Raw genomic sequence first — 25,058 nt, forward strand, 5'->3', positions numbered from 1 at the left:
ATTCTGATATAGGCTTAGATTCAATTCTGGAATCAGTCTAGCAGTTTGGATGCACTGCAAAATCTAAAGGAATGTTAGTTGCATTGAATTAAACTGGGTCCTCAAAATTTCCCAAGAACATTCTAAAAATCTGACTGACCCAGGCCACATGCATCAAATTTGATTTTTAAGCTTTTTTGTACAATAAAAAATAAAATCAATGCTTTAATTAAATTAACTATTTTATTCTGTTAGTAGTCTTCAGTCATCAAGAAAATAGTAGGATCTAAGAAACACTGATTAGTTATGTGAGAACAAAAAAAAAAAAAAAAAAAAGAATTTGAGAGTAATTGACTAAAAATGAGGAAGTTTTCATGGTAAATTTTCTGCCAGTTTTTCAGAAAGCTACATGATTAGATATTTGTGTGTTTTGTCCACATTCATATTTTACAATTATTAAATTGTCTTTTGAGTAAATATTAAAATTTTAGTCTTAGAATCAAGGAAAAACTAGATCTTTCATACTAGCTATATGACAGAGTATATTTAATTAACCTCTCAATATCTACAAGGGGGAGGGAGGAAACTTTCCATATAAAAGAAAAAACAGAAAAAAAAAAAAAAAAAAACCAAAAACCCTGCTGCCAGGCATTAAGCTAATTATTTTACATACTAATATTTATACAGATATTAGGGAGAAGCCAATATATATACATATTATATAGGCATAACACACAAATACATATATGCATATACACTAACTCTAGCTTATTTTGTTTGTTTTAACTGATTAGAGAATTGTGGCTTTTTTTTTTTTTTTGCTGCTAAAATTCTATAGTTCCTGGATGACCATGATGACTTAAGAGTAAAGCCAAGAAAGAACTGAGCAAAAAGGAAAGGATATATGTTGAGAATGAACTCTAAAAAATTGGATAGGAGTGGGTGATTCTAAATGGGAAGACAAAATTGCATTTCTTAGGGAAAAAGAAGATTTATTTGAAGGTGAGTAGGAATGAGACTAGATATTAGACAAAGACTTGGAGAGTAGGAATACAAGGTTGCGTTTAAAAGGGAAGAAATGTCTTGAAATAGATAAGGATTAAATGATCTAATAAAAAGAGGGGAGAAATGGCCTCTAAGATGAAGTAGTAAGAGCAATGAAATCCTAGAATATAAGTTAAAAATCTTTGCTTACTATCCTTATAATCTTAAGTGAATCATTTTCTCAGGGTTTTTTTTTTTTTTTTCCATTTGTAAAATTAAGGGTTCCAAGAGATTATCCCTCCAATTCTAATTTCTACAAATGTAGGTATTATGATTAATCTTGGAAGGTGAAGTAGGGATAATACTTCAAAAATGGCTTTTCAAGGCAGGGACTATTTAATTTTGATTTTCTTATCTGAGGACCAAGCATAAACCCGCCACTTAAAGGCATTCAATAAATGCTTGATGACTGATTTAAAAAAACATATTACTTATATAAGAGAATGGCTCAGAAAAGGAATGTGAAGAAAGGTGGAAATAAATTAAGAATCCCATAGTAACCCAAAGGAACTGCTCCTGATTACCTCATTAATTATGTCATAAAGAAAATTCAATTCCAATTAAATATTATGGAAACTTAAAAGTGATTACCTTAAATTGGTTATAACAGCAAAAACAAAACAATTAAGTCAATTTACTTGTAACATTCCATATGCAAATATATTATAAGACAGACAGGAAAAGTTGAAAGAAGAAATAAAATGTTTTAGTCATTGTAAGATTAATATGAAAAAATTAAATGACATGATCGCCAAAAAAGCTAAACTATATTACTAAAAGCACAGTGTTCATGACAAGTAAAGATAATACTTTTAATATAACTTGTCCATACTTTGGTCTTGGAGTATTATATGCTGACTCCCACATTTTAAGAAGACAATTACAGACTGGCACTTAAAGGAGCCAGGCAAATTTAGCTAGAAAAAATAGATCAGCTGTCTTGAAATATTTTAAGTTATTGTGATGTGTATAATAACTAACAACAGAATTAGGATTTAAAGGTGGGAATTGAGAAAACTTTTTAGCAATTGGCAATATATACTGATCTGCTTTCTGAAATACATTATAAACTCCTCATCACAGAAAACTTCAGAGAGTAGATGGTTACTCATCAGGAATACAATAGAAAGACTTTTTGGAGTGGAGCAGAGTTTGGGCTACATGACATCTTGAAGAGACTATAATTCTACAAAATAAAAAATCAAATCAAATTGGAATAAAGACAACCACCATAACAGACATTTCCTTTCAACACCACATAAGCTAAGTGATACAGCAGATAATGTTGAGGTTGGAGAGAGGAAGATAAAAGTTCAAATAAAGCTTCAGATACTAAGTTGTGTGACTTTGGGCAAGTTATTTAACCTGTATACTTCACTTATCTAGAAAATGGGGTTTTTAATAGCATCTACCCCACAGGATTGTTGTGAGAATAACATGAGATATTATTTGTAAAGTGCTTTGTTCTACTATGTGAATGATGAGCATTGAGATATTGAGATATTCAGTGTCTAAAATAATATTATCTAACAAATGAAAGTTAGAAATTAAGATGATTTTAAAAATTGGTATCATGTTACTTTATAATTGAACTCAGTTCTTTCAAAGTTATGAGAAACTAAATTTAGAGAACCAGTTATAGTACAAACTGTTTAAGAATTACAACTTTTAAAATGGTTTATTGAAATGAATAGTATTTTGTCAATGATTAAGTAATTAAATAAATTATTAATAATGAAGTAATTAAATAAAGAAGTGTAACAAAGTAAATAAAGACAGTCTTAAGAGTCAGAAAGACCTGTGTTCCAGCGCCATCTCTGACACATACTGCTTATGTTACTCAGGCAACAGTTAAAATTACAAGTTGCATAGCAGGTGCAGAATTATATTGGTAGAAGAAATGGGTCCCTGGGGCAGCTAGATGGTGTAATGGGTAACGGGGAGACCGTAGATAAATGATCAAAAAGCACAGGGAAGACGGTATCTCTTTGCTGCCCATACAAAAGGACAACTTCAAGCATGAAAGGCACACTGTTAGAAACTGGAAGATTACATTGAAAGCACAAATTTTTTTTTTGCTCATAATAAGGACCTTTGATTAATTATACAAATCAGGACTTGGGGATAAGGGGGACAACCAAAGTACTTACAATGTAACCTGCATAATCTTCATTTTCAACAAAGGAATCATGAAGCCATATAAACTCCTCATGTTGTCGGACAACAGAAAATTCATTTTGTTTAAAATTTGGTAATGAACTCTGCAAAGATAGAGATCTTTTTGAGTGAAAAAAAAAAAGTTCAAGATTTTTACAGACATGTTCACAGCTTATTTTCAAATGAAGACTATTCTTCAAAAAAAAAAAACTGTATTTAAGACTTCTATTTTATTAGGAAAAATACAAAAGAGAAAAAAGATACAAATATTACAAAAGTATTTTCAAAAATAAATTGACATGGTCTATTTTGTTAGATTATTACATGATTTAAAAGTCATCAAATACTGAGCTCAATTATTCAAAGGGAAAATTAGTTCAAAATTAATAGAGGTGCCTAGGAAGCAGTTTAGCTTTAAAATGAAAAAAATTTAAACTAATCAAGATATCTTACATTTTAACAAATCCTTGAAACAAAAATATTATCTAATAATCCAAAGCAATAGTCTAGAGAAGTGTCAAACATGTCTCTTATAAAACACCAAACATGTGGCTTATAACACTCATGAATGCAGCCAATAAGATTAAAATGTAATTGCGAAATATTTAATAAAATAAATACAAATACTACAAAACAGACAATGTTAATATGTGGCTTTCTAAGTCAACATGGGACCCACAGACATCCTTAATTGTATTAAGAATTTGACACTACTGATTTAGAATATTAAAATTTTAATAACTGGAGTCTCTATATAAAAAAAAATTCTTAAATCAATAGTTTTTAAAAAAAATTCCTTAATATTTATTCTGTTAAGATAATAAAAAATTAATTACAAACTAAAACATATTCCTTTTCTGGTTAATTTACTGCCCTTGTTGCAAAACCATATTTCAGACAAATATATTAATTGCCTAGTAGTATTAACAAGAAAATGCTCTGAATTAATCCAAAAAGGGATGGGGCGGAAGGAGGGGTGAGAAACAAAATTACCTTTGTGTGAACAGTGAATTTCACTTTATCCCTTTCACTAAGAGCATCAGAAATATCCACTTGCAGGGCAGCATCACTTTGAAGATCTACATTTACTGCTCTAAGCTAGACAAAGAAAATCAATAAAACCTTAATAAAAATACTGAATTTGTGCTTTTAAATAGCATTTCATATTTTCCTCTCCCACCCCCACTCAACAAGACAACTTTTAAGAGAAAAAACTTTTGAAAGAAAGATACAGGAGGCTGGAGGAGGAGAGGGAAAAGAAAGAATGAATATTTGGGACATACCTTAAGTAAACAGACATTCTAAACTATCTTTTATTGTGCCCAACTGAACTTTTCAGGAAGATGGAGCAATTCACATCAAAGCAAACAATTCTCTAGAGCCCTGAATAAAGGGGAGATTTTACTTTTAGCAAATAATCTATTTTATTAAAAGTTATCCAAAATTATTGAATTTAAAAGTCTGCAGAAAAAGGAATATAATAAAGGGTTTTAAAAAGGCTGCCTTAACTAGGATGGCTAAGTCAGAGATTACATCTAATTGCAGCTACTCCTTATCAACTCAATACAGAAAGAAATGTGCAAAATCGGGTAAGAAAAACCAGAGCAAAAGGGAAAAATCACGAAAGGAAAAAATTACTCAACATTTCAGTGAAAGAAGACATTCAATCACAATCTTCCAAGCCTCAGTAAATAGAATTCCAAGAATTAAGTACCCAAAACAATCCCTAGCAGACAGTTGTTGAAACAAGCAGGCAAAGACAATTAATACAATGAAAGAATGATACTGGAAAAAGAACTAGTGAGACAAAAAAATTAGTGAACAAGAGGTCCTGATAATCAAAAGAACTCAAATACAATAATGTAGCAACAAAGAAATTTCAAACAAATGTCCAAGTCATGGGATTTGTTGGCAGAAATGGAGATTAATGAGATTTAAGATCATTGCTACCAGAAATTACAGATATATAATACTTATCGAGTCTACAAGTCTAGACTTATTAATAATGCAAATTATGCAAAGAAAAACTATGTAACATCATTGTTGCTTGCAAAAATTTATCACTAACATTAATCTATGTTTGTAATTAAAAACTAAAACCTTTTTTGTCTTTCATAAACAAACCTTTCTTTACTACAAATACAGACCTCAACATGTGGTTGAAAATTTAAAAATTAACTGCACTGGGAACCAGAGTATCATCCCAGATAAAGCTGCTGCTCCTAAACACCTAGACACAACAGTGATCCATAAACATTTAAAAATAACATTATAAACACATTTTAAAGCATTCTTGTAAAAAAGACCAGAGATGGGCAAAGTCTTTGAAATAACAGTCTAAGAAACAAACAAAATCTAGAAAATTAAATATATCGAAGAAATGAGAAAGTGCTAAATAATAAGGTAAAGACATATGAATAGAATAAGTTCCTTAAAAATTTCACTGACATCAAGGATCAGATAATAAACAAATGGTCTGCAGGCTTCTTAGTCCCATATTATTGCTTTTAAGAGAAAAGAAAAGGGAATAAAAACAATAAAATGTTATAACTGGGTTTCCTGAGATCATGCAAACCGAGTTGGAGGAATTGGGTACCTCACAATCTTCTTATTGGAACTGAATAAAGAAGGTTAAATAGAGAAGCACAAGCAATCTGGTATAGAAATGTAATAGAGTTAAGAAGATAGAGGAAAGAAAGTATTAGAGGATGTGGTAAAAGGAAAATCACAATTATTAACCACATATGAACTTACCTGTGAAACAGAGTAGAAAGAAATGAGAGAGGATAAACCAACACCATGTTGCCCAGTTAAAATTAGGAGTCTGATAAAAATTATGGCTGAAGGGAATTTTTTAAAAGAGTGGTAGTCATGATATCATAGCAAGCAACATTAAAAATATATAATAAGGAAAGAAACTACATTATGCTTAAAAGCATTAGATACAGGGAAATACTTTAAAGTGTACTTAATAGATTAGTATCTAAGTACTTATTGAAAAATAATTTAATAACCTGATCTTAGGGGAAAAAATTAAGCCATAAAGAGCTAAGGAAGAAACAGAATATATTAACAAGTGAATTCTATCACATATTTAAAGAATTGTCATCTTCAATTGTAGTTAAATGTTTTTTGAAAATAAGATGACAAGAATTATCAGAAAGGAGGGACACATGTGCAAAAATGAAGCAGCTCTTTTTGTGGTGGCAAAGAATTAGAAAATGAGTACATGCCCATCAATTGGCAAATGGATGAATAAGTTATGGTATATGAAAGTAATGAAACTTTACTGCTCTAGAAAAAAAGAAACAAAACTATTCTTCTTCTTAAAAAAAAATTATTTAATGAAATAAAACAAGCATTTCCAAAACATAGCAAAATAGATATATTTTGTTTTTCTTTAAAAAATATTTTTTATTACTCCATCCATTCCAATAGCTACCATTAGACACAGATAAATGTAAAATCCTTCTATTCTATTTATCAGTTCTTTTTCTGGAGGTAGTTAGTATCTTCCTTCATAGGGCTTTTATAATTAGCTTGGTTATTTATAAGTCAAAATGACTCAGTTGCTCAAAGTTTGTTTTTTTTTAAAAATTGGTATTACAATAGACAACATTCTCTTGATTCTGTTCATTTCACTCTTCAATACTTCTTGCAAGTCTATTTATGTTTTTTCTAAAATCATCATTTTGGGGAGAAGAATAAAATACAAAGTAGAAATTCAGTGACATCCAAAGGACAGAAAAAACTTATGAAGACCCTATTAACAGTAAAGGTCCTTAAAGTTTTTTTTGTTTTTTTTTTAAAGAGCAGTAGTTTCCCAGAAGATTCTGCCTCTTGTCCCAAGTTCTCCTGGTTCAGTCTCTGGGAGGGATTTACATGCCCTTTGGACAATTCTATTCTAGCCATGGAGAATTTTTTTTTTTTTTTTAGCTCATATAGGTATGATCCTATTAAACATATTTCTTCAGTAGTCATATTGTGAAAGAAGAATCAGAACAAAAGGGAAAAACTACAAGAAAAAAATGAAAATAGTATGGTTTTTTTTTTTTGATGCTATGCTTTTTTTTAAAAATTAATTTTATAATTATAACATTTTTTTTTTGGACAGTACATATGCATGGGTAATTTTACATTATTCCTTGTACTCCCTTCTGTTCCGAATTTTCCCCTCCTTCCCTCCACCCCCTCCCCTGGATGGCAGGCATTCCCATACATATTAAATATGTTACAGTATATCCTAGATACAATATATATGTGTAGAAGTGAATTTTTTTTTTTTTTTTTTGCAAAGGAAGAATTGCATTCAGAAGGTAAAAATAACCTGGGAAGAAAAACATAAATGCAAATAGTATACACTCATTTCCCAGTGTTCCTTCTCTGAGTGTAGCTGATTCTGTCCATCATTGATCAACTGGATCAGAGTTAGCTCTTCTCTATGTTGAAGATATCCACTTCCATCAGAATACATCCTCATACAGTATCATTGTTGAAGTGTATAATGATCTCCTAGTTTTGCTCGTTTCACTCAGCATCAGTTCATGTAAGTCTCTCCAAGCCTCTCTGTATTCATCCTGATGGTCATTTCTTACAGAACAATAATATTCCATAACATTCATATATCATAATTTACCCAACCATTCTCCAATTGATGACATCCATTCATTTTCCAGTTTCTAGCCACTACAAAAAAGGCTTCCACAAACATTTTGGCACATACAGGTCCCTTTCCCTTCTTTAGGAAAATAGTATGTTTCAATATGCATTCAGATCTCACAATTCTTTTTCTGAATGTGGATAGCATTTTCTATTATAAGATTTTTGGAACTGTTGTAAATCATTATTGCTGAGAAGAGCTAAGTCTATCAAAGTTGATCATGACACAATGTTGTTACTGTTTATAATGTTCTCCTCTAAGAGAACACCCTCTAAGAGAAAAAATGTCGACTTTTCTGTTATGAAAGAGAGCCAAAATTAAAAAAATTTTTCCCCCAGATCTCTGAGGATGTGGATCCCTGCAATGTGAAAGGGATAACTGTAACCAAAATTCTGCATTTTACACTTCACTCAGCTTTCTATTACCCTGCCTATTCATAAAGTGTTCTCCTATCTATAAGTCTGATAAATATGTTCTTCAAATTTTCTTGTAATATTTATCTAAGTCATAAATCCATTTTGACCCTTATCTTAATAAATATCATAAGATATTGGTCTATGCCCAATTTCTGCCATATTGCTTTCCAGTTTTCCCAACAATTTTTTTAAACTAACTATCTAATCGTTATCCCCAAATCTCAAACCTTGATACTTGACAAATACAAGTTTACTATATTCGTTTATTGCTATAAATTGTATTGTATACTCTTTTTTCATTGATATATCTTAGCCAGTACCATCTAGTTTTGATAAATTATTGCCTTATATAGTATAGTTTAAGATTTGGTACTGCTAAACTTCCTTCTTTTACATTTCTTTTTCATTATTTCCTTTGATATTCTTGACTTTTTTTCCTTCCGAATGACTTTTGTTACTATATTTTCTAATTTAGCAAAATAAAATTTTGTTAATTAGAATGGTATTCAATACATACATTAGTTTAGGTAAAATTGTCATTTTTATTTTATTGCCTCTGCCTACCCATGAACAATTACTATTTCTCCAATTATTTAAGTTTGATTTTACTTGTCTAAAAGGGTTTTTATAATTGTGTTTATCTAGTTCCTGTGTTTGTTTTGGCAGCTGTACTCCTGAGTATTTTATACTGTCAAGTGTTAGTTTAAATGGGGTATCTTTTACTATCTCTTTTTGTAAGGCTTTGTTTGTTGATATGAAGGAATGCTGATGATTTGCATGGGTTTACTTTATAACTGCTACTTGGCTAAAATTATTGTTTCAACTAACTTTTTAGTTGATTTTTTTTGGATTTTCCTAGCTATCACATCTGCAAAAAAAGATGGTTTTATTACCTCATTCCCTAATCTGATTCCTTAAATTTCTTTTTCTTCTCTCATTACTATTGCTAGCATTTCCATAGAATAATGAATAATATTGGTAATAGTGGGCAATATTATTTCGCACCTAATCGTACTGGAAAGGCTTGTAGCTTATTCCTATTATTGCTTATTAATGATTTTAGATAAATGCTTTTTTTAAAAAAAAAACCAATTTAAAGAAAAATCCATGTATATTTGTACTTTCAAGTAATTTTTTGAACAGAAATGAGTGTTGTCTAATATGATTTTTAAATAAAATTTTTATTACTGATATAACAAATTTTTTTTTCTTATGTCAAATCATCACTATATTCCTGATATAAATTCCATTTGATCATAATGTATAATCATAATGTATATTGTAATCTTTTGAGTTAGTATTTTATTTTTAATACTAATTAAACAATCCACATTAGGAAAATATTACTTATTTGCAAATGATATGATCATATATTTAGAGAACTCCAGAGAAACAATTGAAAAACTGATGAAACATTTCAACAAAATTGCAACATAAATAAATTTATAAATTTATAAATATAATTTATAAAACTCAACAGGAAGAGAGAAAGAAATTTCATTTAAAGTAACTGTAGACAGTATGAAGTACTTGGGAATCTATCTGCCAAGACACACAGGATTTATATGACTATAATAACAAAACACTCTTCACAGAAAGACAGATCCAAACAACTGGAGAAATATTAATTGCTTGTGGACAAGCTGAGCCAATATAATAAAAATTACAATGTTACCTAAACTATTTTACATATTCAATGTCCTATCAATCATAATATCAAAAAATATTAAGGGAATAAATGAGGGGAAAAAAAAAAGGAAGAGGGCTTAGAAATACCCAACTATACTACAAAGTAGAAATAATTTAAACAGTTTGGAATGGGCTGGAAATAGAGTAGTTGATCAATGGAATAGATTAGTACATAATATACAGAAAAAATTTAGCACAGTAACCTCATCTTTGATCAACCCAAAGTCTCAAGTTCTTGTGTAAAAAATTCACTATAACTACTGGGAAAACTCTTAAATAAGAGTGTAGGTACAGTCCAACAACTCATATATCAAGGTAAGATCAAAATAAGAAAGTGATTTAGACATATAAGTATGTCATAACCAAATTAGAGAAACATAGAAGAAATTAAACCTGTCAGATTTATGGACAGGGGAAAGAGTTAATGACCAAACAAGAAATAAAGGCATTCATAGGAGATAAAATGGATAATTTTGATTACATAAAATCAGAAAGTTTTTGTACAAACAAAGCCAAGGCAACCAAAATGAGAAGTAGGAAGGGGAAGGAGGGAGAATTTACAGCAAGTTTCCCTGATAAAAGTATCAAAGAATATAAACAAGCAGTTATCAGAAGAAGACACCAAAACTATCAACACACATGAAAAATTGTCCAAAGCACTAATAGAGAAATGCCTATTAAACAACTCCAAGTACTAACACATTGGTTAAAATAACAGAAAAGAAAAATGACAAATGCTAGAGGGAATATGGGAAAATTAATGTAATGCTGATGGAATTGTGAACTAGTTCAATTTTGAACTAATTTGAAATATTTACCATCCTGAATAAAAATCTGTAATTATACCCGAAGAAATATGAAATTGCATACCCTTTGTCCCATCAATACTGCTACTAGGCTTATAGCTCAAAGAGGTCAAAGAAAAGTAAAAAAGACATATAAAAATAAAATATTTATAGCGGCTCTTTTTGGATTGGCAAAGAATTGTAAACAGAATGCCACTCAATTGGGCAATAGTTAAACAAGTTTTGAGATAATAATGTGACAGAATATATATGTTGTTAGAAATAATAAATGGAATAGTTTCAGAAAAACTTGGAAATACGTGTAAGAACTGATGCAAAGTGATGTGGGCAGAACAATAACAAAACTGATGTACATGGTCATAGCCAACACTGTAAAGACAATTAACTGTAAAAAATTTAGTAACTGTTCAATACAATGATTGATGACAATGTTAAAGGACTCATCATCAAAAATATCATCAACCTGCAAATGTCAAACTGATAAACTCACGAGTATAAGCATACGTGGAAAAAGGGAATGAATTTGGAACTGAAAATAAAAATAAAACTTAAAAAAAAAAGAGAGAGAGATGGGGAAAAAGTACCCTTTTATATCAAACAAAGAAAACACTCCAAATTCAAAAACATAGAAATTCACAAATCACAATGAACTTTTCCTTACTATGGTACAGAAGCACATTAAAATTCTTTGTTTGCAAAACTGAAACTATCAAAACAGTATTTTTGGAATAAAAAAAAAATCAAAGTAAAAAAAGAAAAAACTTTCTCAAGACTTCTAGACTTGAAGGTAGGATAATTTGAGGGCAAAAACACTTTTTGTTAAGGAAATGAATTAAGCAACTTAGAACATATCCCTTATTGGGACTGGAATACTGAGCATTCTAAGTGAAGTCTTATTTTCTTTATCCCCATGAAAAAGACTAGACTTCAAGGAAAATGCCCACTATTCCAATTAAAGAGAAGTATCCTCTTTATCATGCAGAAGATATTCTCCTCTACTATTCAGGAGAAATTTTAATATTGATCTCAGAGCAGTCCTATTGATTCCTTTAGGTCAATAATACAAGAAGGAATGAGAACTATTTTCTCAATTGAAATCGAAATTTTTAGATGTGATTATCATCTTGGTTTTTTTGTGGTTTTTTTTTTCCCTGAGGCAATTGGGGTTAAGTGACTTGCCTAGGGTCACACTGTTAGGAAGTGTTAAGTGTCTGAGGTTACATTTGAATTCAGGTCCTCCTGACTTCAGGGCTGGTACTCTAACTACTGCTACCTAGCTGTCCTGGTGATTATCTTCAGGTTTTTTTCAATATTATTGTTACCTAAAATTGTCTTGAGGGCAGGGACTTGAGGAAACCACAATTTTGGTAGCTTTATTTATTTTTTTTGTTAATTTTATAATTATAATATTTCTTTTTCTTTTCTTTTCTTTCTTTTTTTTTTTTACAACATTATCCCTTGTACTCCCTTCTGTTCTGAATATTTCCCCTCCTTCCCTCCACCCACTCCCCTAGATGGCAGGCATTCCCATACATATTAAATATCTTATAGTATATCCTAGATACAATATATATGTGCAGAACCGAATTTTGTTGTTGTTGTTGCAAACGAAGAATTGTATTCGGAAGGTAAAAATAATCTGGAAAGAAAAACAAACAAAAAAAAAATGCTCACAGTTTACACTCATTTCTCAGTGTTCCTTTTCTGGGTATAGCTGATTCTGTCCATCATTGATCAATTAGAATTGGATTAGCTCTTCTCTATGTTGAAGATATCCACTTCCATCAGAATACATCCTCATACAGTATCATTGTTGAAGTGTATAATGATCTCCTAGTTTTGCTCGTTTCACTCAGCATCAGTTCATGTAAGTCTCTCCAAGCCTCTCTGTATTCCTCCTGTTGGTCATTTCTTACAGAACAATAATATTCCACAACATTCATATACCATAATTTACCCAACCATTCTCCAATTGATGGACATCCATTCATTTTCCAGTTTCTAGCCATTACAGAAAGGGCTGCCACAAACATTTTGGTACATACAGGTCCCTTTCCCTTCTTTAGTATTTCCTTGGGATATAAGCCCAGTAGTAGCACTGCTGGGTCAAAGGGTATGCACATTTTGACAAATTTTTGGGCATAATTCCAGATTGCTCTCCAGAATGGTTGGATTCTTTCACAACTCTACCAATAATGCATCAGTGTCCCAGTTTTCCCACAGCCCCTCCAACATTCATCGTTATTTGTTCCTGTCATCTTAGCCAATCTGCCGGTGTGTAGTGGTATCTCCAAGTTGTCTTAATTTGCATTTCTCTGATCAATAGTGATTTGGAACACTCATTTGAGTGGAAATAGTTTTAATTTCATCATCTGAAAATTGTCTGTTCATATCCTTTGACTATTTATCAACACTGACTCTTGCAAAACCTTTTGTTCCCACTTTCCCCTTCTTTCCCCCAACCCTCTTCCCCAAATGGCAGGTAGTCCAATATATGTTAACTATGTTAAATACAAATATGTAAAAATATTTATATAGTTGTCTTGTTACCCTCCAAAAAATTGGATTTAGAAAGAAGGTAAAAATAACCTGGGAAGAAAAACAAAAACTGGCATTTATTTTTCTATCTAAAATTTAGAGCTATCATTAATGGAGAATATGAAATTCTAGATGCCTTTAAAATAAAGGTAGAGGGATAGTAAGAATATTCGCTGTCACCTCTATTACTTGATATCATAAAGAAAAAAATTGAGGGAATATGTAAAAGAATTAACAAAACCATCACTTTTTTCAGATTATATATATATTTAGAGAATCCTAAGAGATTCAATTGAAAAAAAAAAAAAAAGGAAACAATAGCTAACAAGTTATATAACAGGATATAAAATAAACCTATAAGAATTGTTAGTTCTTGAAATATTATTAAGAATAATCCAGCAGATACACCCAGAGAAGGAACACTGGGAAATGAGTGTAAACTGTTTGCATTTTTGTTTTTCTTCCCAGGTTATTTTTACCTTCTGAATACAATTCTTCCTGTGTAACAAGAAATTCAGTTCTGCACACATATATTGTATCTAGGATATACTATAACATATTTAACATGTATGGAACTGCCTGCCATCTAGGGGAAGGGTGGAGGGAAGGAGGGGAAAATTCGGAACAGAAGTGAGTGCAAGGGATAATGTTGTAAAAAATTACCCATGCATATGTACTGTCAAAAAAAAGTTATAATTATAAAATTAATTTTAAAAATTAATAATAAAAAAAGAATAATCCAGCAGAAAGAGGTAGAAAGTGTAAGTCCTTCAAAAATAACCAGAGTATAAGATATCTAACAAAATATTCAGAGATTAAATTACAAATCCCTTTGGATACAAAGAAATGACCAAAAAAATTGCTCATCAAGGCCATACTAATATAATAAAAATGACAATACTACCAAAATAAATAAACAAATCCAGTGCCATAGTAAAATACTAAATGTCACTATTTAAAAAAAATTAACCTGGAAGAAATGATACTATAAAACAGTAATTAACATAACAATTTGGTAATGGTTAAAAAATAGAAATGTTGATCAATGAAATAAATTATGTTTCCAGAAAAAACTGTTTTTGACAAAGGGGTAAGGATTTATTATTCAACAAAAGATGCCAGGTAATGGTTAAGCAATCTGTGCGAAATTAGGGTTAGATTAATACCTTATATGCCACCTTGCACAGTAAGTTCCAAGAGTAACAGGATAGGAAGGAGAATATACAGCTATGGATGTAGAAGAGTTCTTAAGCCAAAAGATGATTTCAGGAGACAAAATGGGCACTTTTAATTGATTTATTTGAAGAGTGATGAAAAGTTTTGAAAAAGCTACTGTAGTAATTAAGTAAAATAGTGCAACAATTAGGGAGACGTAAAAAGATTACCTTGCTGTGGTTAGAATCCAGTTGAGAACAGGTAACAAATTTATATTAGATCTAGTTACCACAATTTCATTATTTTTCCCATCTGCATTCAATAGGAAGTAAGCAGGAACAAAGATAGAGTGATCTAAGATTCCTGGGGAGAAAACCAAAGCTGATACTAAGTTCTGTCCTTCATATAGATATGTGCAGTTGCAGCTAAAAAGATGCATGCAGGGAGGAGGATTCTAGAATATGGCAGATGGGTCAGAAAATTTCAAGCTCTCCAGATTTTTCCCATCAACAGAACAAATTTATCCCTCAGAGTGAACAAAGACTGGTGAAAAACAAAGTCCAATTGGGGTGAAACAAGAGTCCTCTAGAGACAATCCTAGAAGAATAGCAGCAGAAAGATCCCACGATAGGGTTTAATCAATGTGAAGTGTAAATGCTAGTTCCACAGAAACGGCAAATGGGGATCTGAAAGCAGGAAGACTTGAAGGTATCCTGACTGATTTAAGGCCCAGTTAGTATATTGCTGAGATACCAGCACATCTGGTGAGTGCAAAAATAGTGGGGCACGAACACTGGCTGTGGGTACTTGCAGAAGGAGCTTTTGGTTTGGGGTTCCAGGTCAGAGGAGAGGGTTGAAGTGAAGGTAGAGGAACCATCCCCCACCATCTCAGGATTAGAAGTATTTACAATAGTTCTCATTAATAATTAATAATAATAATAATAATGAAAAGGCAAAGAAAAAATCCAACCATATAAATTACTATGGGAATAGTAATGGGAATAGAGAAGATCAGACCTCTTCAGAAGAGGACAGTAAAGTGAAAAAAGGCCTTTTCTACCCCAAAGAGTAATGCTAAATACAAGAGTAACCTTAAAGAGCTAACTGATCAGAAAGAATTCAAAAAATTCAAAAAAGGACTTTGAAAATCAAAAGAAAGAGAATTAGGAAAACTAAAAGAAACAGAAAAATCTAGTAAGATTTAATTAAGACGATCAAGAAGAGAAAATGTAAGGAAAACTGAACTACCTGAAAGTCTCAAAAATGAAAAAGAAGAACTTTCTACCAAATGAAGAGGAAATTTGAGCAATAATTAGGAATTACTTTGCCCAACTTTATGCCAATAAATTTGACAACTTAAGTGAAATGGAGGAATATTTACAAAAATATAGATTGCCCAGATTAACAGATGAGGAAATAAATTAAATAGTACCATTTTAGAAAAAGAAATAGAACGAGCTATTAATCAACTCCCTAAGAAAAAATCCCCAGGACCAGATGGATTTACAAGTGAATTCTACCAAACATTCAAAGAACAATTAGCCCCAATGCTATATAAACTATTTGAAAAAATAGGGAATGAAGGACTCCTACTTAATTCCTTTTATGACATAGACATAGTACTGATAGTTAATCCAGGTAGGATGAAAATAGAGAAAGAAAATTATAGACCAATCTCCCTAATAAATATTGATGCAAAAATATTAAATAAAATATTAGCAAAGAGATTACAAAAAAATCATCCCCAGGATAATACACCATTACCAAGTAGGATTTATACCAGGAAGGCAGGGCTAGTTCAATATTAGGAAAACTATTCGGATAATTGACTATATCACAATAACCAAATTAACAAAAACCATGATTATCTCAATTGATGCAGAAAAAGCATTTCATAAAATCCAACACCTATTCCTATTAAAAACACTAGAGAGAATAGGAATAAATGGACTTTTCCTTAAAAAAGTCAGTAGCATCTATCTAAAACCATCAGCAAGCATCATATGTAATGGAGATAAACTGTAATTATTCCCAATAAGATCAGGAGGTTGCTCATATCACCATTACTATTCAATACTGTATTAGAAATGCTAACTTTGGCAATAAGAGAAGAAAAAGAAACTAAAAGAATTACAGTAGGTAATGAGGAAACAAAATTAATACTCTTTGCAAATGATATGATGACATACTTAGAGAACCCTGGACAATCAATTAAAAAACTATTAGAAGTAATCACCAACTTCAGCAAAGTTGCAGGATACAAAATAAACCCACAAAAATCATCAGCATTTTTATACATCACTAACAAAACCCATCAGCAAGAGATACAAAAAGAGATTCCATTTAATATAACTGTCGATAGGATAAAATATTTGGGAATCTATCTGCCAAAGGAAAGTCAGGAACTATATAAGCAAAAATACAAATCACTTCCCACACAAATAAAGTCAGACTTAAGCAACTGGAAAAATATCAAGTGCTCTTGGATAGGTTGAGCAAATATAATAAATATGACAATACTCCCTAAACTATTTATTTAGTGCTGTACTAATGAAACTCCCAAGAAACTACTTTGTTGACCTAGAAAAAAATAACAACAAAAGGCCAACAATTTCAAGAGTTAATGAAAAAAAAAAAATCAAATGAAGGTGGCCTAGCTGTACAAGATCTAAAACTATATTATAAAACAGTGGTCATCAAAACCATTTGGTACTGGCTAAGAAAGACTAGTTCATCAGTAGAATAGGCTAGTGCAAACACATACTCAGTTTAGCCAATTGAAGCTCTATCTAAAGCTAAAGAAATTTGCCAGCCTCAGCATTACCAGTAGGTTCACAGAACAAAACAGTCAATAACTATAATAATCTAGTGTTTGACAAATCCAAAGACCCCAGTTTATAAGATAAGAATTCACTATTTGACAAAAACTGCTGGGAAAATTGGAAACTAGTATGGCAGAAACTAGGCACTGACCCACACCTATCATATACCAAGATAAGGTCAAAATGGATTCATGATCTAGACATAAAGTATGATATTTTAAATAAATTAGAAGAACATAGGATACTTTACCTCAAAGACCTGTGGAAGAAGGAATTTGTGACCAAAGAAGAACTAGAAATCATTATTGATCATAAAATATTTTTAAAATATAATTTTGATTATATTAAGTTAAAAAGTTTTTGTACAAACAAAACATGCAGACAAGATTAGAAGGGAAGCAATAAACTGGGAAAACATTTTTATATTCAAAGGTTCTGATAAAGGCCTCATTTCTGAAATATATAATTTGACTCAAATTTATAAAAAATCAAGCCATTCTCCAATTGATAAATGGTCAAAGGATATGAACAATTTTCAGATGAAGAAATTGAAATTATTTCTCGTCATATGAAAAGGTGCTCCAAATCACTACTGATCAGAGAAATGCAAATTAAGACAACTCTGAGATACCACTATATACTTGGCTAAAATAACAGGAACCAATAATGATGAATGTTGGAGGGGATGTAGGAAAACTGGGACACTGATACATTGCTGGTGGACCTGTGAACAGATGCAGCCATTCTGGAGAGCAGTTTGGAACCTACTAAAAAAATCATCAAACTGTGCATTCCCTTTGATCTAGCAGTGTTTCCACTGGGATTATATCCCAAAGATATCTAAAAGGAGGAAAAGGAACCCACATGTACAAAAATATTTGTGGCAGTCTTTTTTGTAGTGGCAAGAAATTGGAAACTGAGAAGATGCCCATCATCTGGAGAATGGATGAATAAATTATGGTACATGAATGTTATGGTACATTATTGTTTTGTAAGAAATGACCACAAAGTTAATTTCAGAGAGGGCTAGAGAGACTTACATGAACAGATGCTAGGTAAAATCAGCAACAATAAGACTATAAGACGGTCAATTCGGATGGATGTGGCTCTCTTCAATAATGTGATGATTTATACCAGTGCCACTTGTTCAGGGATGAAGAGAGCCATCTACACCTAGAGAAAGGACCGTGGGAACTGAGTGTATACCACAACATAGCATTCTCACTCTTTCTGTTGTTGTTTGGTTGCATTTTGTTTTCTTTCTCATTTTTTCTCCCTTCCTTCTTGATCTGATTTTTATTGTGCAGCAAGATAACTGTATAAATATATTAATTAATTAATTAATAAAATAAATGTTAAATCCTATCTATCTATCTATAGATAGATTGGATTTAACATTTATTTTTTACCAAGTTTAACATAATATTGAATTACTTGCCATCTAAGGGAGGGGGCGAGGGGAAGGAGGAGAAAAATTGGAACACAAAATTTTGCAAGGATTAAGGTTGAAAAATTACCACGCATATGTTTTGAAAATTTAAAAAGCTTTAATTAAAAAAAATTATTGTATTGGAATTAATTGCTCTTTGAATGTTTCATAAAATTCAGTTATGGAAAAAGAAAAGTTTCCTTGGATTTTAGCCAAACATTTTTTAGCAATGTCTCTTAGATTATCTGCATGCATAGGATGGATATGGGTTAAACTATAAAAGTTAGTTGAATTTAGAAGTAGTTTAATAGTGAAACCCAAACATTATACATTAAAACTTTAATTGCAACTTTGAAAGGTCTCTAATTAAGATTGTTGGGAATCTGTTTTTGGATCTGCATTGTTTTAGTTTTATCAATAACTTGGACAAAGATAATAAATAGTGACAACAGCGAATAACTAAAACAAAGAATAATTAGGTTTCAAAAGACATCTTAAGGGAATGGAAAAAAAAGAGGGAGGCTCTCCCTATCTCACATCTCACCCAGATTGGAGGTACAATAGTTCCTCAAGAGTCTGATCTTTCTAGTAATCAGCATGGCAAATTTAATCAACCGTTAGCTGGAAACCTGTTGATTTCAACCTTGTTCGTCTTGAGGAACACAAAGGCCCCACTAATTTGAAGGACCAATTATACTGATGCTAGATTTAGTGCAGACACATACTCAATTTAGCCAATTGAAGCTCTACTCTACAGCTAAAGAGATTTGCCAACCTCAGCCTTACCAGGAGTAATTACAGGAGAGTAATACCATACCCTACCCCAAAAGATTCTATAGATTAAGAAAATTATTTCACAAGCAGAAAATCAATCAACAAACATTTATGAAATGCAAGGCTTACTACAACTACATTTCAAAGATTGTTACAAGTATAGGGGATACAAAAAGTTTTTGCCCTTAAGCTTTCATTCTAATGGAAGAGACAAGTGTAGTAAAAATTCAGTTTTATACTTGAGTTTTAAGACAATCAATCAATAAACATTTTAAGTACTTATTACATTTCAGGCACTGTGCTTCGTAAAGAAGGTATATAGTTTCTGCTCTCAAGAATGCAATCTAATTGGGGAGACAATATGCAAACAATTATGTCAGAGCAGGATAAATCAGTAATAATCTCAGAAGGAAGAATCAGATTAGATTTAAGAGGGCTCTGGAAATTCTTCTTATGGGTAGGATTTTATCTAGGGCTTGATGAAAGCTAGGATGCAGACATGAGGAGGGAGAAAATTCCCAGCATGGGAATAGACAGCTAGTGAAAAATGTCCAGTTAAGAAATATCATTTTGACAGTTGTGTGAAATATGGACTGAGTGGAGTGGGGAAAGACTAGCAGGCTATTATAATAGACTAGGTCCAAGAAGACAAATACAATTTGAGGGAAGCATGGCTATGGAGGTTCTGTTGAACTGCAAAGTCAGAGAGTCTAAAGTGTAATATGGCAACCAAAAAATTAAATGCATTCTTAGTCTGTTTTAAGAAAGGCATTATAGAGTATCTAGGATTAAAGAAATCAGAGTCCTACTATACTTTGCCTTGGTCAGACCACAAACAAGTTATTGTGTTCAGTTCCAATTGCCACAATTGAGAAATAATTTTCATATACTGTGCTAAAGAAACTTAGTACCATGCCACATGAAAAGCCCTTGAACTCACTTAAGACTTAAGAAAGGCACAACATATGGCAAGAATTAAGAATAGTTGTTTGTCCCCGGGGGGAGGGGGGACACGAAGACAACGAAGGGGACGACGATAACGACAAAAAATTAGAACACTAGGGAGTTACTGAATGCCAAAGAAGTAAGCTTGATAGTAAAGAAAACTTCCTAGTAGTTAAAAGTTGTTTAAAAGTTTAAGACTATGCATTAGGGATCAGGATAATAAGGAACCTTAAAACAGTTGTATAACTACTTATTTTAGATTTTGAAGAAAAAATTATTGTTCAAGTATGAGTTAGATGATTTGGGGGAGTATACATACACACCCAGAAGCTCTGTTTGTATAACAATCTATATTATATTGCATAGAGTCAGAGATTTGGAGGTGGAATGAACCTCGAGAGATTTACATGAAAGGTTAAGAAACTTGCCAAGGTCACATAGGGAGCTAGTGGAAGGGTCAGTATTCAAATCCAAATATACATAAACACATGGGATCCCAAAAATTTTAGTACCTGTTAAATGTTAAAGGCTTTGCATTAATGTTTTACTTTTATTCTGTATATTTGGTTTTGCTTATAAGTTACAACAAAAAAAAATTAAAGCCATACCCACAAGTGTATTAAACCAAACTTTGAAACACATTTTAAAAAAGAATTATATTTGACTAAATTAGTCTCATTTCTACACTCATCCAACTCTACAGGCCTTAGGAAGGAAGAAGTAGACATGCTGCTTCATTAGTCAAGCAACAAACATTTATTTAGAGCTTGTTATGTGCCAATACTATACTAAGCATTCCTGATACAAAGAAAGGCAAAAACCAATATCCCTATTTTTAATGGAATTAAATAAAATGGGAGATAATATGTAAATAACAATGTACATAAAAGATATGCAGAATGTAAAAATATATTGTAAATGGATAGTAATCTTAGAGGGAAGACCTTCATAGAAGGTGGGATTTGAGCCAATATTTGGGGGGAAAAAAACAACAACTTAGTTATAGGTGCTAAGTAAAGATTTGTTTATTATTTCTTCTAATTTATTATCTTCTAATTTAAACTTGAAATAATTGAATTAAAATTAATCAATTATCATTATGGAATGTAAAGTGCCTAGCTGAAAGGGTAATTACCACTGGATAAAAAAAATAAGACCCCAGTTACTGGGGAATGAACTTGCCATTCTGCAAAACTCAACAGGAAAAATGGACTGCCTTTGGCAGAAACTAATTCTAAACAAACATCTAACCCATTACAGCAAGGTAATCTCCAAATGTGCCTATCTTACAGCACAGAAGTTGGCTGCATACTGATTTCAAAAACTTTTACTCTGCTAAACATTTTTAAATTACTTAATACCCTTTGATACCTATGACTTAAAAAAGAATCATAAACAAATTAAAGGTGTGAAAAAGGAACAGACTTTAAATTTAGGGAAGAGGAACATTCATAATCAAGTAAGAGAGAATATTACAGGGCAATTTTGAGTGCAAAAAAAATTGAAGTGATTCCCCACAAAAAGCCAATGCAGGTAAAACTCAAAAAGAAAAAAAGAAAAAAAAAAATAAAAAGCAATTAACCAGGAAGAAATTTTGCATCAAGATTCCTTGTTAAAGGTTTCATGATTCAAATTTTAATAAAACCATTATCCAACAAATGGTCAAAAGATACAAAAAAAGGAAACTTTCTAAGAAATTATGTCAAGCTATCAAAAGCCTTATTAAAAATTCTCTAAATCAAAAATAAGAGAAATGCAAATTAAAGCATTTTATAGGCAACACATCATACCCATCAGGTAAGAAAAGTTGCTAAATAAAAAAAGGAAAATGTTATGTTAGAGGGGCGCATTAATGAATTGGTCCAGTCACTGGAAAATTATTTACAACTATGTCCAAAAAGTCGACTACTAAATTGTACTCTTTGACAAAATGATACTCCCTAATAGAGGGAAAGAACTCATATATAGCAGAAGATGTACATAAATTCTTTTTGTAGTGGTAAAAAACCTAAAAACTAAGGAGTACTCTTGTTTGGGAATAGCTGAACACATTTTGGTATGTTAATGTACCAAATATTGTGCAACAAGAAAAGACAAAAGAGATAATTTCAGAGGAAAATAAGCAGAACTGTGAAAACCAATGCAAGATGAAGTGAACAGAACAATTTATACAGTAACACAACAATTAAAACAAAGGACTTCGAACTGATGCAATGACCATGTTTTCAGAGGACTGACAGTAAAGTAAGCTTATCTTGACACACAATGCAGAATAAGATATTTTTGAGAAATGGTCAATGCAAGAATTTGTTTTCTTATCTGTATGTATTTATTATAAGGATCCCCTTAGCAATTTCAGTCTAGAACAAGAAGGTAGGAAAGAGATTTTTGTTCATTAAAAATTTTAAATATTAATCGACAAAAATATAATTACTCTCCAAATTCATATTTGTCTATTCTCTCTCTCTCTCTTTTTTTAAGGCTGGGGTTAAGTGACTTGCCCAGGGTCACACAGCTAGGAAGCGATAAGTGTCTGAGATCAGATTTGAACTTGGGTCCTCCTGACTTGAGGGCTAGTGCTCTATTCACTGTGCCACCTAGCTGCCCCTGTATTTGTCTATTCTTAATTTAAAGTTTTATCATTAAGAAAATATTTCTATTCAAACACATTATTTTCTAATCTTATAAAATAATAATATAATAGCCTAGCTCTATTGCTTCCGCAAAGGATTATGGATAGATTTCGGGTAGTTAATGATTTCAGGGGGAGGAAAAAATTGCATCTTTTAGTTTTATTTATAATCTTATGAATTTTATTTTATGCATTTAACTTCATTATTCAACTTAACAGAATAAAAGAGCAAAGGTATATATTTGGTTTACAAATATAGTTAACAGGGCTTCAAAGGTAGCACTTGGACTTAAGAGAAAAAAAAATCAGTTTAGATGCCCAATAAAACAGTTTACTTCATCTTATGAAATAACCTATGTGCCCATCATCATGGATGGTGATATACAATACTTAGAACAAAGTGCTATAAGTGGTAGAGGGTCAGTCAAGTCACCATAAACTGGGACAGGAAATTGACAAGATAAAAAAGAGCTTCACTGAGGAGTATTTGAAGAGTTTGAGTTCATTTTCCCATATTTTAACATGATATCTCTAGTCAAATAACTTGCCCTTGGCAATGCAAACAAAAAACAATAAGGAGGTTATAAAACATTTTTTAAAACACCACAGAGGAAGTAGATTAACCAAGTGGTGCAGGGGATAGAGAGCAAGGCCTGGAGTCAGGAAAACTCATCTTCCTGAGTTCAAATCTGGCTTCACTAGCTATGGGATCCTCAGAAAGGATCACTTAACCCTCTTGGCTTCAGTTCCTCATTTGCAAAAATGAACTGAAGAAAGTAGCCAACTATTCCAGTATCTTTGCCAAGAAAACCCTAAAATGGGGTTACTAAATGCTGGACATGATTGAACAACCATCCTCAAAAACAAAACAAAACAAAACAAAACCCCAAACCAAAAAAATCTTCTCAAGACTTATCTGATAAGACATAAATGTTTTATGTATATTGGTGGGGAGTTCCCCACAATAAAAAAAAATTTTAAAATTCTTCTAACATTTGAGTAGAGATTATGCATTTCTGTAGTTTGACCAAGTTTAGAAATCTAATTTTTGTACCATTTTTTTGCGTCAATATAGCCTAACAAAAAAGCATGCCCTTCTTTCCATGTCTTCCTATATGTTCCGGGGATCTCAATGTAAGGACGGAATGAAAAGCAGAAGGGGTTAAAACTCCCAGGGCCACAGGAATAGGGGCGTCCCCTAAGGAAGGGGGATTGCAGAAGGGCGGGGCGAAGCACAGCTGCTGGCAGAAGCAAAGTGCAAAGCTTGTTGTGGGGCATTAGTGCAGGACCAGACAAAGGAGATGCCCTCCCGAGCCCAAAGAAAGGAGGAGGGGGCGCCAAAAGTAAATGAATCAAAACTTACTCCTCGGTCCTCCTCAGAGAGGAAGTCAGGGCCGTCGTCCAGGCCTTCCTGCAGGGTTGGCGCCGGAGGCACCCAGGAAGAAGGTGGGAAAGGGGAAATATAAAGGAGAGAAGTTAGTGCGAAGCGGGCGCAGCCCCCCACCCTTCCTCGCTTGCAGTCCCCGCTGTCCCCACGGCCCAGGCCGCGTGCCCGGACGCTCCAAGGAGCAGAAAACACCCACCATCATGGCTGCTCCAAGCCAAGGGCTAGCGCAGGCGCACAGGAAACGGAGTTCGGTGGAAGTCGGCAGGAGACAGGCGGGGCACAAAACACATCCGGTCTTAAGGGTTCTAAATGCTGTCTCTCTGAGTTGTGGTGCAGCTTACTTCCCAGAGGGGGAAACAGAACGGACAGATAGTACCCCATACCCGGAGAGCTTCTTCTCTATTCATCTCTTCCTCTGCAGCAGGCGGGTGTTCTCAGTTTGTCTAAAGTTCTTCCCAAACAAAGCACGCGTCCGTACGTATAGGAATAGAAGGGAATTTTCCTATCCATTTCCAATTTAAATTTTACGAGGTTCTGACCATTTTTTACAAATGATCTAGTTTTTCCCAATGGGAAGAAAACAAAGTCTGCAAACAAACTGTAAGCCATTGAGATGGGTTTGGCT

At 32.3% G+C, this 25,058-nt stretch overlaps 1 protein-coding gene across 3 annotated transcripts in view; it reads right to left on the reverse strand.

Annotated features, from left to right (window-relative positions):
- SNX6 (sorting nexin 6) overlaps positions 1–24,723 on the reverse strand; it is a 60,563-nt gene extending 35,840 nt beyond the window's left edge. The window contains exons 1-5 of one of the 3 annotated variants that reach the window (XM_074290625.1): positions 24,630–24,670; positions 24,410–24,457; positions 14,675–14,807; positions 4,174–4,278; positions 3,174–3,284 (exon numbers count right to left, since the gene is read on the reverse strand). Coding sequence is in view for 1 of the 3 variants with exons in the window: in XM_074290624.1 (XP_074146725.1) it covers positions 3,174–3,284; positions 4,174–4,278; positions 24,410–24,457; positions 24,630–24,635 (270 nt within the window). In the remaining 2 variants the exon portion in view is untranslated. Of the gene's footprint in view, positions 1–3,173; positions 3,285–4,173; positions 4,279–14,674; positions 14,808–18,306; positions 18,436–24,409; positions 24,458–24,629 lie in introns of those variants that run through there. The other 2 variants (XM_074290624.1, XM_074290626.1) reach the window with 2 other exon arrangements.
- Between the last annotated feature and the right edge of the window lie 335 nt (positions 24,724–25,058).

The sequence above is a fragment of the Sminthopsis crassicaudata genome, chromosome 2 (genome assembly GCF_048593235.1).
Source record: "Sminthopsis crassicaudata isolate SCR6 chromosome 2, ASM4859323v1, whole genome shotgun sequence".
NCBI lineage: Eukaryota > Metazoa > Chordata > Mammalia > Dasyuromorphia > Dasyuridae > Sminthopsis > Sminthopsis crassicaudata.